At 39.4% G+C, this 15,463-nt stretch overlaps 1 protein-coding gene across 6 annotated transcripts in view; it reads right to left on the bottom strand.

The window, feature by feature from the left end:
• The window catches only part of TENM2 (teneurin transmembrane protein 2), a gene marked incomplete at both ends in the record, with an annotated part of 482,831 nt that overhangs the window by 27,354 nt on the left and 440,014 nt on the right, over positions 1-15,463 (bottom strand). For 5 of the 6 annotated variants that reach the window (XM_082291373.1, XM_082291374.1, XM_082291375.1 and 2 more), the window contains 7 exons: positions 483-503; positions 3,465-3,714; positions 5,224-5,367; positions 6,512-6,779; positions 7,476-7,737; positions 9,686-9,805; positions 13,660-13,870. In XM_082291373.1, the coding sequence (XP_082147499.1) occupies positions 483-503; positions 3,465-3,714; positions 5,224-5,367; positions 6,512-6,779; positions 7,476-7,737; positions 9,686-9,805; positions 13,660-13,870 (1,276 nt within the window). The remainder of the gene's footprint in view (positions 1-482; positions 504-3,464; positions 3,715-5,223; positions 5,368-6,511; positions 6,780-7,475; positions 7,738-9,685; positions 9,806-13,659; positions 13,871-15,463) is intronic. The other variant, XM_082291377.1, reaches the window with a different exon arrangement.

The raw sequence follows: 15,463 nt of genomic DNA, 5'->3' as shown, positions 1-15,463 counted from the left end.
AGCCCCACAGGTTGGCTATTAAATGTGTTTGACAAAAGAAATATAAACTAAATTATGGCAAAGGACAGCGGGTTCAGAAAATCATTAATGACCAGAAAACGAGTTTTTGACCTATATGCAGTCATTAGTGCTTTTGTGAACCTTTCTGGCATTTGTGAAAATGCTGTTGTAGTTTACCTTGACCATTTAGACCAATTATAGACACCAGGGAAAGGTGTTTATCTAGAAGTTAGCTTGGGGTTCATTATATTTGCATTCTACTAGAAATTTCTAATTACTTTCAGAACTCATTGGCTGCTTTTTGACAGCATTTCATAATTGCTAATGCTTATCATATTCATAACACACAATTAGCACATAAAAATGTTTCTATATGTGGTACATGAAGAACATAACATTACACAAGAAGCACAACACAAAAAGCAAACACAATGAAGCAAACAAACCATATCAAATTATATGGGAAAGAGCTCATGTCTTACCTATGTTTAAACTCTTTATTTCTTTATTGAAAGGGAACAGAAGAAAAAAGAACAAACAGTTAGCTGAAGAATAGATGGTAAAGCAAACATAGTATTTGTTTTATTTTACAAAAGGACACAGGAGAAGATATCTCTTTTCAGCACTAGCCTTAGCTTAGTTTACAGATGAAGAGTGACTGGGAGGGATAGAGCTGCAAGCTAATTCCCTATAGGATACCTCTCCCCCCACCCCCCTCCCCTCATATTTAGGAAACTTTCTGAACCACTGAAAGAATTTTCACATGGAAATACATGTAGCCTGGGGGCTAGGAGTGAGAGAAACTGGCAGTTCTCTGAATACAGAACTGGGCAGGGGGAAGCACTGGGCTTAGGATATTGTCTGCCAGTTGGAGGCAACCTCTTTAATCAAAATAGTTTTCCAACAGGCTATTTCTAGACAAATTTTTACTATGCAGGTTGTTTTTCTCTCCTCCCAGTCTCTAACTGCTTAAAGCAAGATGCTCCTTGGTATCTGTTTAAGCCTACCAAAGCCAACATTAGGGTAAAAAAGCCCCTTCTAAGTGAACAGTAAGGTACTGTACAATGGGAGATAAACAGCATTAACTGACCCACAGCTTCCTGCTCAGACACAAAGCCAAAGGAAAAGTGCTCTCTACTTCCCACAAGAAAATTAACACATTCTCCGCTCCCACAGCCTTTCACTGTGTCGATGTAATTTCCATTTAGGAATAGGCACTGAACAGAGCAAAGAGGTTTGTGACTCCTGAGCTGCAGCAGTCCAGGCACAGCCCCCAACTTACAACCCCAGCGTGAAGCCCAACATGCAGCGCTTGAGTCCAAATTCCTACTGGCCATTCCAACCAGGCACCTTCACAAAGGACAGTGCGAAAGAAATATGCACACTGGGATGTTCTGATGTATAAAGGCACTCAAGGTTTTAAGGGCTTATGTGAAACCAAAATTACATCAGCTGTGCAATCTAAACAAAGCGATGTATTTGGTTTGTCATACTTGTGGATGTACTGGTTGCAACATAATCCAAACTGCTTGATATGAGCTGATGACTCTGCTCTTGTTTACACTGAAATGGCTCAAATCTTCAAACTCTTACCCGTGTAACTCATGCAGATTTCAAGATGAGCAATGAATCACAATTATTGCTATAGATTATGTTTGCTGGAATGGACCTTAATCCCTTTAGAGGAACGGGGGGTAAAAGACATCATAATGTAATCCTGAAGTCCGTAAATCCTAAAAATCTGTATGTCGAGTCCTTTGCAGCTGTCCAACAGCACTCACAATGCAGTAGCTTCATTGTTAATTGCTTCTAGTTATAACAGAAGCTAAAGAAACTATGCTATGGAAAACAGACTTTCATAAAGGAGAAAGTGGACAACAGCAGATAAAAGTCCATCTTCTATTTCTTTACTGATGTCCTTTCCAATTTTCCCTGACACATGATGAAAACCCAAGTTCCCTCTCAATCTCTCTCTCAGAAAGAGAAAGCAAAGTACTCACACTAATACTATTGTAAACTTTGAGGCAATATTTTCAAACATCAGGTGAGCTAGGAAACTGTCACTGGCTGATACTGGTAAGTGAGGTGCATAAAAATGCATTATAAGAAGTATCCTAAGCTGAAAATGTTTCTTTTCACCTATAAAGCTGTAGTCCTATTTACGAGAAAGCTAAAAAGATCTGAACAACTTAGAAAAAAAAATAATTAGCATATTCTATATAATGCAGAGTTATAGTGCATATTGATATAAATATTTATAGCAGGTCACACTTCCATGCCAGCTACCTTCTGTGGTTTAAACTGAGCTGCTAGCAGAGAGCACTGGATGATCCATGACTTTTTAAAAAAAATATAATGAGGCAGCCTGATGGTGTATGAGGCAGGTGTCAGAGAGTGATTTCAGAGTTGAACTGGCCTGGATCAGATCTCCTTCCTTTTCTATAGAATCAGAATTCACAATAGTGACATCAACAGAATGACATGAATGAAGAGAGGTGTAAAATAGAGCTAAGCCTCCTATTCTTTAACAGTCCAATCATTTTGCACTTTTTCCCACTAAATAAAAATTAAATGTACAGTGGAAACAGAGGAATTGGTTATTGGTCATATCATTAAAAAAAAGACTTGTGACCTAATTTCACTCAATGTACTTTGCAGCTATATCCAATTTCCAGGAGCACTACTGCTCCTGCCTGAGTGGGCTCCAGGAGGGTCAGCAGACAGCCAGGGCATGCTGTATTCCTCATTTTTCTCCAAATACTCAGTAGTGCTGTAAGTATAAGGTCCAGTTACATGAGCTAGGGTTTGAAGCAATAGCTCTTGCCTCTCCTAGAAGAATGAAAAAAGGAGATGGAACAGAAATGTGTGAAGTGGTACACTCTACACTCATGCCTTCCCTATTAAGTGATCAAATCTTAAGGTTGGAAGGGGGCACGGGACAGCGGGAAAGAGTTACAATCTTAAAAAGAGTTCTGATGATGCAAAATAACTCAGTATGTCAACCTGAACTGCACTTGGCAACCTACAGAAATAGACTCACAAGCATGGAAAAGAAATGTGAAAGTGGATCTCAAAACCACTGGCAGGAGAACCTTCCCTCTGATCTCAAGAGACTGTTACACCTCTGCCTGTCACTGTGGCTCAGTACCTAAGGGCAGTCAATTCCATAGTTTTCAAAACAAAACTAAAAGATGCACTGAGGGAGAACTGAATCAGTGATTACTAACGGGACAGAAAGAGATAGTTTGTACTTCCTGTACAAATTAATTTGTACTCTTAAGCCTTTCACTTCAGTCACTGCTCTGGTAAGTTACAGACTTTGAGCTATGCATTTCTGTGCCCCATTTCTCCACTGGAATTTAAATAGGTTGAAAGTGACAATGTTTTTCAAAATTATAAAAAGTAATGGTAAAGGCTGATTTGAGCACAGGCTCCAGAAGCGAAGCGCTGAGGTTAAGCCTTACCTCAGCTCCAGTATGCTAGTGACATTCCTGGAGGGGAAGATACGCCGAATATAATTAAAATCCCCAACAAAGAGACTTCCATCAATACCCACTGCCAGTGCTACAGGGGCCAAGAGCTTATTTCCTTCTGCCAGACCATTGCAGCTCGGACAGGAGATGCTTCTGCGGCGCCCGTTCCCCATAATGCTGGTTATCACAGCTGGCTGCTGGGTGAGAAACTGATTTTCTCCGTTGCCTTTGTGCAATATACCTAAGGACAGAAAGGAGAAGAAGTGGTTATTACCACCATTCATTGCAGGGGACTGCAGGCTGTTTTCTTTTCAACAGCTGCTTTTAAGGACTGTTATAATGAAATGACTCCACCATTTGGTTTTTCAACGGTGCAAAAAGAGCAGAAGCATTTTGCAGGAGTAAAAATAAAGGTGTAATGAAGATTCAGTGTTAAAACCCACACACATACACAGCTACAGACCCAAACCTACACCCAGAGTCCTTTGGTATTTGTCATGACAGAAAACCCTGCCACACAGCTCTGGCCTGGGACTGTGGTTTGGATAGTTTCTGAGTGGGTGGAGAAGAGCTGTTCCTTATTTGTGTCTCACTCCAGTTTCCTGTATCGTGTTTTGTTTGGAATTCTGTGCCAACCTTACTGTTCTCTTTCCACCTCTCAGTCTTTCACACTTTTTTAATGGAAAATGAAAAATGAGAAATGGAGGCACCAGAGAGGATGATGGCACAGAAAATGAAAAGATAGGAGAAAGATGAAACTCCCAGAAAGGCTGCTAAGGATCAATGATAAAAGGCAAGAGGGAAGCTGGTGGTACAGATCTCTATTAGGCTTCAAGAAAATACCTTCAAGATAGGATTTATTTTCAAAATATTTGTTCAAAGAGCAGACCCCTGCTCCAAGAAGGCAGTGGATTTTCTGACAGTGTGACCATATCCTTTGTCATCAAAAACTGTGGAAATCTGGCTGGAAACTTTCAGCCTCATGTTCTTCTGGAAATGAAATTGTAACAGAACTGGTTCCCCACTGGCGACAACACTCGCTGTTGCCATGTACTACCCAAATGTGGACCCACTGCCCAGTGGTGGAAGTGAATTCAAATAGCCTGATCTTGCCAATTCTGAACAATACTTTAGATTTATTAAGCAGAAATACACTTTGGTAATGATCAGCAGGAAGGCTGCAAACAACACTTTGCAGGGAACAAATAAAATGTAGGCAAAGCATTCAGCTCCCAAAGAGCTGTTGGTAAAATATGAATATCACAAAGATTGAGCTTAGCATATGGAAAGACAAAAAAAAAGTGAGGAAAAAACAAAAAGGTGACTAAGGAGAAAGACAAAGGAGACTCAGTATCTTGTCACAGACTCATACTCCTTTTAAAATCCATCTCAGGTTAGGGGAAAAAAAAGGTCAAGCAAAAGTAACCAGGATCAGATGTGGTTAACGTGAGAAAAACAGGGAAGACAGAAAGATATTACAGGGGAATAAATGAAAAACAGAATAGAGGATAAAGATTAGGACTTCAAGAAATTCATGCTGTGCAGTAAACAGTAAACACAGTAAAAAATGTGTTGAAATTTACAAAAAATTTCTGACAACTGAAATATGTCTCATACCTTACTGAGCTAAAGATGAAACAAGAAGAGTGGGCAAATTGAATTTTTGGAAGTATAAGTATAATGCAAATAAAAAGTTTTTGCAGATAGAACTCTATACAGGATAGCAAACACATGGAATTAACTAACTCACCACTCTTGACATTAAGTACATGATGTTTATCCAGAGACCATCCTCCTAAGTTTGAAGGATCCAGTTCAAATCCTTGCAGCAGTGCTGTCCTCTTCTCCCACAAAATGAGACTGGGGCAAGTCTCATATTCAAAACCCACAGACACTGAAATAAAATAAAATCTAATATACTTGCTGAACAAACACTGAATTAAATGTCCAGACCCCATTCACAACACTGAGCATTCCAGTTCCCTCAAGAAGATGGAGTGATTATATTCCTCACTTTTATTCTACAGTATTATATTCAGATCTTTGACTAGACACAAATTTGAAACTTCATTCACATGTACTCTGCAGGGATTTGATCACTTCTACTTTAATAGCTCACATTGGGAAGTGATGGGTTTGGTGAGAGGAGAGTGAGAAATAAATTTTTTAAACTAGAGTAAAATTATATTAAATAATTAAAAATATCAGATAACAGGACAAGATAAATTCTTAATTTGCCAGGTGTTCACAGCATTTATTTAGTGTATTCATTCTACATACCATATACCAAAGGGCAGTGAAAACTTTGTGTGCATTTAAGCACAATTGCACTGCAAGCATTACACAGGACAGCAATATCCCATGCAGTAACATAAGAAAGAAAAGCTACAGCAAAGAAGAATTTAGAAAATACAGAAAATAATTAAGACTTAAAAAAAAATCTGCTCTATCCACACTGGCACAGTTCTGATGCTCATTTTTAACACTGTTGTATCAAAGTTATTCAGATATTCAATGGAAACTGAAAAATATTATGATGATCACTCTTTTGCCACCCACTAGAATCAAGCTGACTAAAAATAGGTACAGAACTACAAGACTGAACAGCATCAGAGGAACAGCATTTTCATTTCAAATGTGTAATACCACAAGAGACTACAATAAGACCATGTGTGAAAACCCAAATGCACTGCAGACTGCCAGCCAGTCCAGAATGAGGATCATTTTATAACTAAAGAAAATAAAATTGTAATGATGGATTAGGTTCCACCTAAGTTCCTGTGGCCAGTTTTTTCTATTGCCTGGTCTAAACCTTCAAAGTCACATACTGATCAGGCAACCCAGGCATGCTGATGAGTTTAGACCCTCTGAATATGATCTTTAATGTGTAAAAGAACCGTAATACAAAGATAAATTGTGTCAGGGAGACAAGAATGGTTCAGTCTATATTTGCTCCCCCATAAGGAAGTTTGAAGTTTTCTTATTTAGAATTACAGGTGTCACTTGGAAAGCTTTGGATCTTGCATTCGCTGACTTACCTACAGCATCTGACAACCCATAAACCTTCTGACCGTAGGCATCTGTTTTGTCCCAGATAAATGTATATGCCAAGTTGGGAGATGCCTGAAATGACTTTTGGAACAAATGCCCTTCTACTGCTACCATCAAATGAACTTTGATCAGATTCAGTGGCACAAGTGTCTGAGTCATTATGATCTTCAGTAAGGATTTGTATCCAGCAGTGCGGGAACTCAGGTAGCTGAGCTTTATACTAGAGCCAGGGATCTCAATTTCTTCATGAAGAACCTGGATAGGAAAGAGGTCAAATATTTTACATTAATGTGGTTTTTTTTTTTTTAAATGTATCACCTTGTGTATTCTTATAAGCTTACGTCTTTCTGTTACTGGGAGTGGATATCCTCAAAGAAACACAGTTCAGCTGACATTTCTGACAAATAATTATTTGGTGTCTGTGTACACATCTTTTTAAGAGCCCACTGCTGGCAAAAGGGCAAATAAGCACAACCATTTTTACTGCAAGTTATATGCAAGGGAAACATAAGAAAAATCATAGGAACCCACAACTTCCACTAACAGTGTAAAGCCTAACTGAATACAGCAATGAAAAAATAGTACCAACAGAGTTTTCTTTTGTCCTAAGAAGGAAATAAGGAAACAGTCTGTGGTCAGCACCACATGCCAAGCCTTTGCAAAATTCTCTTGAAATGCCTAAGCTGGCATCTCAAATACACAGATATAGTTGATATGGTATATCATAATAGCAGGGTGCAAGGTAATCAAAGGTAAATGAGTCTTGGTGATACAAACCTGGGGTATCTCCTGCAGCCCTCATTAGAAAACCTGGTACCTGTCAGAACGAATGCAGCTCTGCAGAGATACCTGCTGTAGCAATTGCAGGGAACACATGGTGGCTGTGTGCTCAGGTCAGAACTGTCAGCTGACCCCTGATTTCTTTACACTTTTCACTCACACTGTTCTTACCTGGGTTTCTGGCACAATGGGATTGCGGCTGGGAGTGTCACTGAAGAAAGTTGAAAGTGGTGATGAAATTATGACTGGGTCAGGACGGACAAACCCACTGAGATCACAGCTGGGAATGGAGTTCTCCTCTGTCTTCATCACCAAGGTGTCCATGGCATAGAAGCTGTTCCATGGCAGCCAGACTGTCCTTTCCTGGCTCATAAATGGGGCCCGTTCAAAGTGCAGTGTTAGGGATGCTCCACCATTTGCAACCAAGTCAAACCTAGAAAAGTGTGGCCTTTAGAAGTGGCAAGACTGACTAATTCCAGTAATAACATTCCTGGCTAATGAGATAATATAGAGGCACACCAGTAGTGATGAGTATTTGTCTGATTTGGGGTGGGATAGAGTTAATTTTCTTCCTAGTAGCTGGCAGAGTGCTGAGTTTTGGATTCAGGATGAGAATAATGTTGATAACACAGGGTTGCATTTATTATTGCGAGGCAGTGCTTACACAGAGTCAGAGCCTTTCCTCCTCCTCACCCCACCACACCAGGGAGCAGAATGGGGGCTGGGAGGGGACACAGCTGGGACAGCTGTCCCCCACTAAGGGATACCCCAGATCATACGGTGCCATTCTCGTTATATAAACTAGGGGGAAAGCTGCTTAGAACCTGGCTGAGAATTCCTTTATCTTTTTGTTATTTTCCTTTTCATTAGTTTTTATAATCATAATTTCAGTGATTAAACTGTTTTTATCTCAACTCAAGAGTTTTCTTACTTTTACCCTTGTGATTCTCTCCCCACACCTCCGAGGCAGGGAGAGTGAGCAGACCATGATTATGTTTTAAATGACATGGTTCCAATGATCTATATAGTGGTATGTGAACCTCTGGCAACTAAACAGCTGGAAACCAGCCAAGACAAGCAATGATTTGAAGTCACCTGGACAAAGCTCATTCCGATGATATTATAAATTCTGTATTAAGTAATTAAAAAAATACCCAACAAACAAACCACCACATTCATTATTACAAGTCACCTTTATATAGAAACAGCAGAGAAGCCAAGTTCATTCTGAGCTGGACACTGAATTATCCCTTTCCTAAAAGATCCTGTCCATCAAACATAGAATGGGACACACGGCAGTAAGAGAATAGTAATGAGAAGTGTAATACAAGTAAGATTTCCTGTCTCCAAGATAACTGATCTATCATTTTTCAGAGATACTAGGTGTTTACTCCAACCCCCTGCACAATCACAGCAGTAACATGGAGCTGCACAGGCATTTGAAACCTGGCCTAAATGAGAAATGCTTCCAGGTTGTTCTGACAACAGAAATAGGTGTCAGTTGCTCCATGTAAATGCTGGCAATGTAACAAATTACTCAATGACTTCAATAATCTATTCAGATTTAAATACAGTTCAGCTCACCATTTACTGCAACTTTAAACCACTGAAATCAACATTATACTTCTGTTATAACAAATTAATATTCTGGAAAATACGGAATTTAAATAGTCCCTGTAGTTCAGTTGACTCCTATTAATTATTTCAATTCAATTGTTTTTATGCAAGATCAAGATAAAATGGCAAATGTTTACAATGCCTGTGTCAGATAGACTGTTTTAGTTACCACAGCCAGTAAACCAGATAAACCATGACACACTGACTTTTGTTTATCTGAATTTGTGTGCATTTCAAATAAGCTGATACAAGGGGGAAAAAGCACTTTTTTGCACAGCAGGAAATTGTCTAAATATATTCAATTAGAATCTTTTGATTGCATTCTACCCTGAAGAAACTCAAAAGAGAATGTATCTTCAAAAGCAAAGAGAAGCAGAAGAGAAATTTTAACAAAATATACTATTCTATAATGATGCTTTCTTTTTTCCTAGAAGTGCTAGCCTGCACTGCATTTTAAAATAAAATATTTCTTGTCTCAGCTGGATACTGCCGTAGCCCACAAATGTTTTCATAGATACAGAGCAATTTATTTGAAAGGAGTTTGCCTGCTAACACGTCATTATCAGAAGTCAGCCTGTTCATATTTACATGCAGTTAGTATTCAAAATGCCGCGTGAAAAATTACTTTTGTGTTTACTTAATAGCTCTTTGCCCTGGGAGGAAGGCAATGCCTGGTACCACATGGTTCCATTAGATCACACCATCTGTTAATCAGCAAAGACACTCCACAGCAAACAGGGGCTCAGTGAAGCAGGGACACTCACGTGCCATCCTGACGAGTGATGGTGTAGCCGTACTTTGGATACTTGACAAATGACACGTTGACCCCAACTAGAGGAGTCCCATCTGTAGTCACCACTTGGCCTCTTATGAGAGACACAAGACTGAAAAAGAAAGAGAATTAAAGGTATTAAAGCTAATGACAAAAGCAAAGTTATGTTGTTTATAAGTGAAGCAGTGGAACACTTGTACCTCATTTACTCTAAATCCAGTTTACTCCAAAGGTTTTTAGAATACTGAGGAACCACAACATTGCCCAGCTCCCTCTATACACCTAAATCAAGAAACTGCTTGTCTACGCAGTGAGAAGTGTATAAAGAATGGCAGTCAGTGCTTTCCTTGTCTAACAAAGCTTTGCAGAACACAAAGCTCCCTCACATTCAGCCAGGCCAAAGCTGTGACTCTGCAGCGACACTGAAACTCCCAAACCTCCCTGGGGGTACAATAGCATGCCTGTGGGTGCCTCACACACTTGACAAACATGGTGCAATGCCATATCTCTGTTTTTTACCACCAATTCTTCACCTCAAGGTTCAAATTCCCTCATCTTAGGGAATGACTGATGTTTGTGCACTGCATTCAGTCCTGATTTGGAACCCTTGCTTGCACTTTGCCAAGGGAAGGATTTGGTTTCAAGTCCAGCTTTACACACAGGCAATACAAAACATTTCTTTGGCCAGCAGGATAAGCAGCTTTGCTTAACCTAAGGGAGATGAAGATGAGTTATTCCTCTGCGAGGCACAGTCAGTTTTTTCTCTTTGGCAAGTGCTTTGCTGCTGCTAAGTGCACAGCGGGCACAAAGTGCTGCTGCTCCCAGCTGGAGAGGAGTTTCCAGCCCCTGGCTCCTTTCCCTTCCATCTTCCCTGTACCCTGAGAGAAGCAGATTGGGGAGGGGGGAAGCTGCTTTGTGAAAGGGCAATGGAAAAGGTAAAGCTCCTTGTAGATGGCTTCCACTTCTGCACTGGAAACGTGAAAACAGGAGAAGACGACCTGGGAAACAGGGAGAGAGTGAAGTCCTCTTAGCCCACAATCTCAGGGACTGTAAAATTGCACTTTGCTGTAGTCATAGATGAAAAGATTTATTTATTCATCAGTCTGTGCTTCCAGCATGAGCCACCAACTCTGCTCTGCTGAGAGCCACGGAATGAAGAGCCCCTTCCCAGCAGGACTAGGGCTGCTCCTGAAGCTCAGCAGGCTCCAGGCTCATGCCAGGCACAGCACCCTGACCCAGGGATGTCTGGCCCCAGGCTGAGCTGCAGGACAAGGGGATGAAGCTGGGCTGAGCTTTGCTGAACACTGACAAATTGTGGTGGGCTCTGGGAGGGCCCCCTGCCAGAGAACAGCTCCTTTCATCAGCCAGACCAGGGATCATTTTCAGGTCCTTTCTGCCGACTCTGAGATGTTCAGGGGCTGGGATGTACCTTTCTAACTGTATTATACCAGCTGTTTAACAACTATCTCCTCTATTTTTATTCCAAACAAGGTGCAATATTTTCTTCAATATTACATGAAAAAATCAAATTAATAAAACTGAGCCATTTCTGTTACTTTTCTTTTAGAACTTTCAAGTGCTTCTTGACCCTTCAGGTCAAATTCTAATTTGAAAACTCAACATTTTCTAAAAGAATATGGAATTTAATAGAAATTGAAACCTGTTGAGAAAAATCTACTTGGGAACACATTGGACCAAGATAATTGTCTTGGCATTATTCATTTTGCTTGAATTATTTTATGTGACAAACACACAGAAATAGTTGCAGGGAAAAAGTCACTCAAGCTTCTCTAGGGAAACTGTGCAGAAAGTAGATTTAGAAAGAAATTGTCAGATGGCGGAAGAAAACTAATAATGCCCATGACTTAATTTTTTCTACTTTCAATTTTAATATTTCAGGAAATAATTTGAATAAAAATATTTTGGTTAATAATCTTCCTTTCTATTTCTGAAGTGCTAAAATAAGGAACACAATGGATATTAGAATAAGCTAAAATGTAGCTAAAATCTGGATTTATAAGAATCATTGTTTTGACTAAGTCATTTCAAAAGTGTAACAGACAAATTGAACTGATACAAGAATTACTTTTTTTTTTAAACAAGGAATTTAAATACGTAAAAGCATGTAGCTTTTTTCCCTGAAAACTTCATTTCATCTCATTCCTGCACAGAAAAAAATCCGTGAGTTTTAACTATTTTTGCAATCAATAAATTTTGTTCTTAATTACTTTAGCAGAGTAGGAAATAACTTCTTTTTCTTATACTGAGACTGGAAAAAACCCCAAACCATTATTTTGTGCCACTTTTTCATGTCTTTCAATGTAATGACAGACTGAGCTAAGCAAACAGAGCTTACAAACATGGGAGCTACTTATTGAGATTATGGCAGCTTCAGTATATGGAAAACCTGGCAGCTGAACCTTGTGGCACTTTTAAAAGACAAAGCCATTAGTTTTAAAACTTACAATTTGACACTATACATTAGATTTGCCTAAAATTGGCACCAAAAATAACAGCTGAGCTGCAGAATTATCAGAAGTACCTTCAAAACTTAGAGGTGAAGGCCGATTTTAATATCATTAATAGGTCATTTGCAAAGACATGTTAAAATCTGCAGTGTAGTTCAGATGAATAAAACAGAACTAAGACTCCTACCATGAGGAGCCCTAAAAATAAAAATTCAAAGTTTCCAATGAGTTTTTTTTTAAAGGAGCCTCAGGATTGAAATGCTCAGCTCCTGTTTAGTCTAGAGCACTAATTCATAGAATCATAGAATGGGTTTGAAGGGACCTTAAGATCATTTTGTTCCAACCCCCTGCTTGGCAGGGTCACTTTCCACTATCCCAGGTTGCTCCAAGCCCCATCCAACCTGGCCTTAAACACTTCCAGGGATTAAAAAAAAACCAAAACAAAATCACCACAAATTTAGGTGAAAACAGAACAATTTTTTTCTATTTTTTCGAACAACTCCCTGTGTGTATGCATGGAGTATTTTACAGAATAGTTATTATATAGAGTAGGGTCCAACAGGGGTTTCCCTGATAGAATATGGAAATGATTGTGTGCAGCACAGGGGTGAATACAATGGGGACCTGCTTGGTGTATCCAGAAACACTGTGATCCTCTTTTTACAGACAAATATTTAGGGACATGCGCTACATTACCCACTAAGCCTGTAATGGAATCCTGACTGAGGAAACAGTTTCCTGTAATGAAGTGCAATCTTTTGGGTGTTATATCAAATGAAGCTCTTTCTTCAGTTTTAACTTTGGTGATATGAACATAATTAACATACTCATCAATTTCTTAGCATCTTTCCATGGAGACCTATTTATGTAATATTGATAAATACCAATCTTCTTGTAAGCATACAATGGCATCAAATATAAATTAATGATTTGCTAGCTTTTAGATTCATTACAAATATATAATTAATAATCTTAGGAAGAACAAGCATAGAAAAAGAAAAGAAACAAGAAGAAAAAGAAAACTTAGTCAGACGGATCAATGATACAAGTGAAATGGCTTTATGTAAGGAATAAATAATAAAACTCCATAAATCAATGTAACTTTAAAATTATTTGAAATGCTATTCCATTATTGAAATTTGTGTTAGTGGCACTACATAAAATTCAATCTCTTTTAACTGGAAACTAGTTTGCATTTTCCCTTTTTCTAGACTGCAGTCTTCATAAAATATGAACCTCAGAAGCTCCTACTCAGTGGAAGAAACCTTCTTCTGGGTGTTGCCAAAATGTTAAAATGCTTATAAAACTCAGTGTTATAAAACAGAGGCCACATCATAAACTGCAATAGCGTGGCCTCAGTGTGATCTCAGTGTGATCAGCTCCTGAGATGAAGCTCCTGAAAGCAGCCTCTCCTGTTAAAACACAAATGAAATCGCTGGCAGAAATTTTCCCATACAGTGCAACTGCACAGATCCGGTGTCACAGTCACAGCTGCTACCTGCTGTTGAAGGGATTTTCTCCGGGGATGATGTGAGTGCTGTCCTTCCCCACGAGGAGCTTGATGCGATCATAGAACGACTTCACAGCGGGAGCGCCGGGGTGGCTCTGCTGGATGATGTCCAGCGGGTCCCGCGAGCCCCGGCACAGGAGGCTGTTCTGGCAGGTGGCCTGCAGGCAGCAGTCTGGGTCCAGGCAGTCCACCAGGCCATCTGAAAGGTAACAGGCACTGAGATCCAGCACAGTGCTGTGGAGCAATAATACCCGTGGAAATCTCAGTGCACTGGGAAAAACTGTTAAAGCTCACTCTTCATACCACCCCTACACCCTAAACCTGGTGATTCAGTCAACAGTGCCATGAGGATGATGCTTTTGAGCACACTGGTTAAAAACCACTACAATTAATGTAAACCAGTGTTAGACAAGAATAAATCCCAAGAAATCTCTCAAGGGCTGACATTAGGCAAAAGGAAGTGGAAGGGATAAAGGATTTTTGTTTAGGTTATTTGCTTGTTTGTCTGGGGTTTTTTTCTGTCTTGAGAATTATGCTGTTTGATTTCATTTGTTCTCTTTGCAAAGCTGAGAGGAGATGGGGATGACAAAGTCATCGTTACCTAAGTAAAATAAAAATCACATTGCAGCCATGTTGGCAGTTCCTAGGGAAGGGCTGCTGGAACTCCCACCTCCCATGGATACCTGGCTCATGACTTGTGTGCGTGCTTGGGTAAGGAAGGATCAGTCACAAAGTTGGTGGGTTCAGTCATCATATTACAGATTAGGTTGTCCATCAAGAATATTTCTTAGGATGCATTTTTAAGAAAAAAAATAGAATCTTAACACCAGAAATTAAAAGGTAATCAAGGGGGAGATCAATCTGTATACTTAGATAAATAACTGACTATTTTTCGTACTTACAGTAACAATTCTATTGTCATCTCTTCATTGGGTATCATTATTTAACTGAAATATGTTCTCTCAATGGAGTTTTACTATGATTTAGAAATTAATAACCATTTGCTTTAAAATACTATCATCTCTAACAATTTAGAAACATTTGTTCACCTACTCTGGCAAGAATCAGGAGATCAGTCTGCAATCTGCTTATGTCTGTAAACCTTCAGAGACTTCCCAAGGTGCACCAATCTGATTTTTGAATACAAATATGGCCTGGGCATACACTGAGCATCATACACAAGACAGAGCATTCCAGCAGGGAAGCAGACAAAAGTCCCTTAGGCTAAGATCATGACTCATGCATTTTCAGGATTTTCAAGTGCACAACAGACCAGCACAGCGATAACTGGAAAAACAACAACCTAAAGGAAAAAAAAAAAATCTAAAACTACGAAAACTTCCTTTTTTTACAATTAGCCTTGTATATCCAACCCATTGTGTGTGCCTGAAATGACTGTGCCTGACCTGATTTAAAAACAAAATTGCCAAGGTATGCTGACAATGTTTCATTCAGGCCTCTAAGGAGATTTAAGTCAGACAAACTATCTTGTGAAAACTGTATGTTGCTTTAAGGTCACTCGCCTATTCACATTAGGAGCTCTATTCATCTTGAAATCCTTTCCAACGTGGCTGTAGGAACTTTCTGTCTCGCTACAGTTCATTTTCTACCCACTTTATATAATCATTCTAAGGACATCATTAGCTTCAGGGTATAACTAAAGGCAGTTTTCCTATTAAGCTCTGAGAAATTCTCAGCATCCTGCATTCTTTCTCTGTGAGACCTCTACAACTATGAACTGAGATTTACCCACTGTTTAGTCCACTCAGTTCTGTTAGTCAGATGACCACCA

This window comes from Coloeus monedula (genome assembly GCF_965178545.1).
Source record: "Coloeus monedula genome assembly, chromosome: 15".
NCBI classification, from domain to species: Eukaryota; Metazoa; Chordata; class Aves; order Passeriformes; family Corvidae; genus Coloeus; species Coloeus monedula.
The sequence above is the reverse complement of the archived record's forward strand: the minus strand, read 5'-3'. Positions and strand labels throughout refer to the sequence as shown.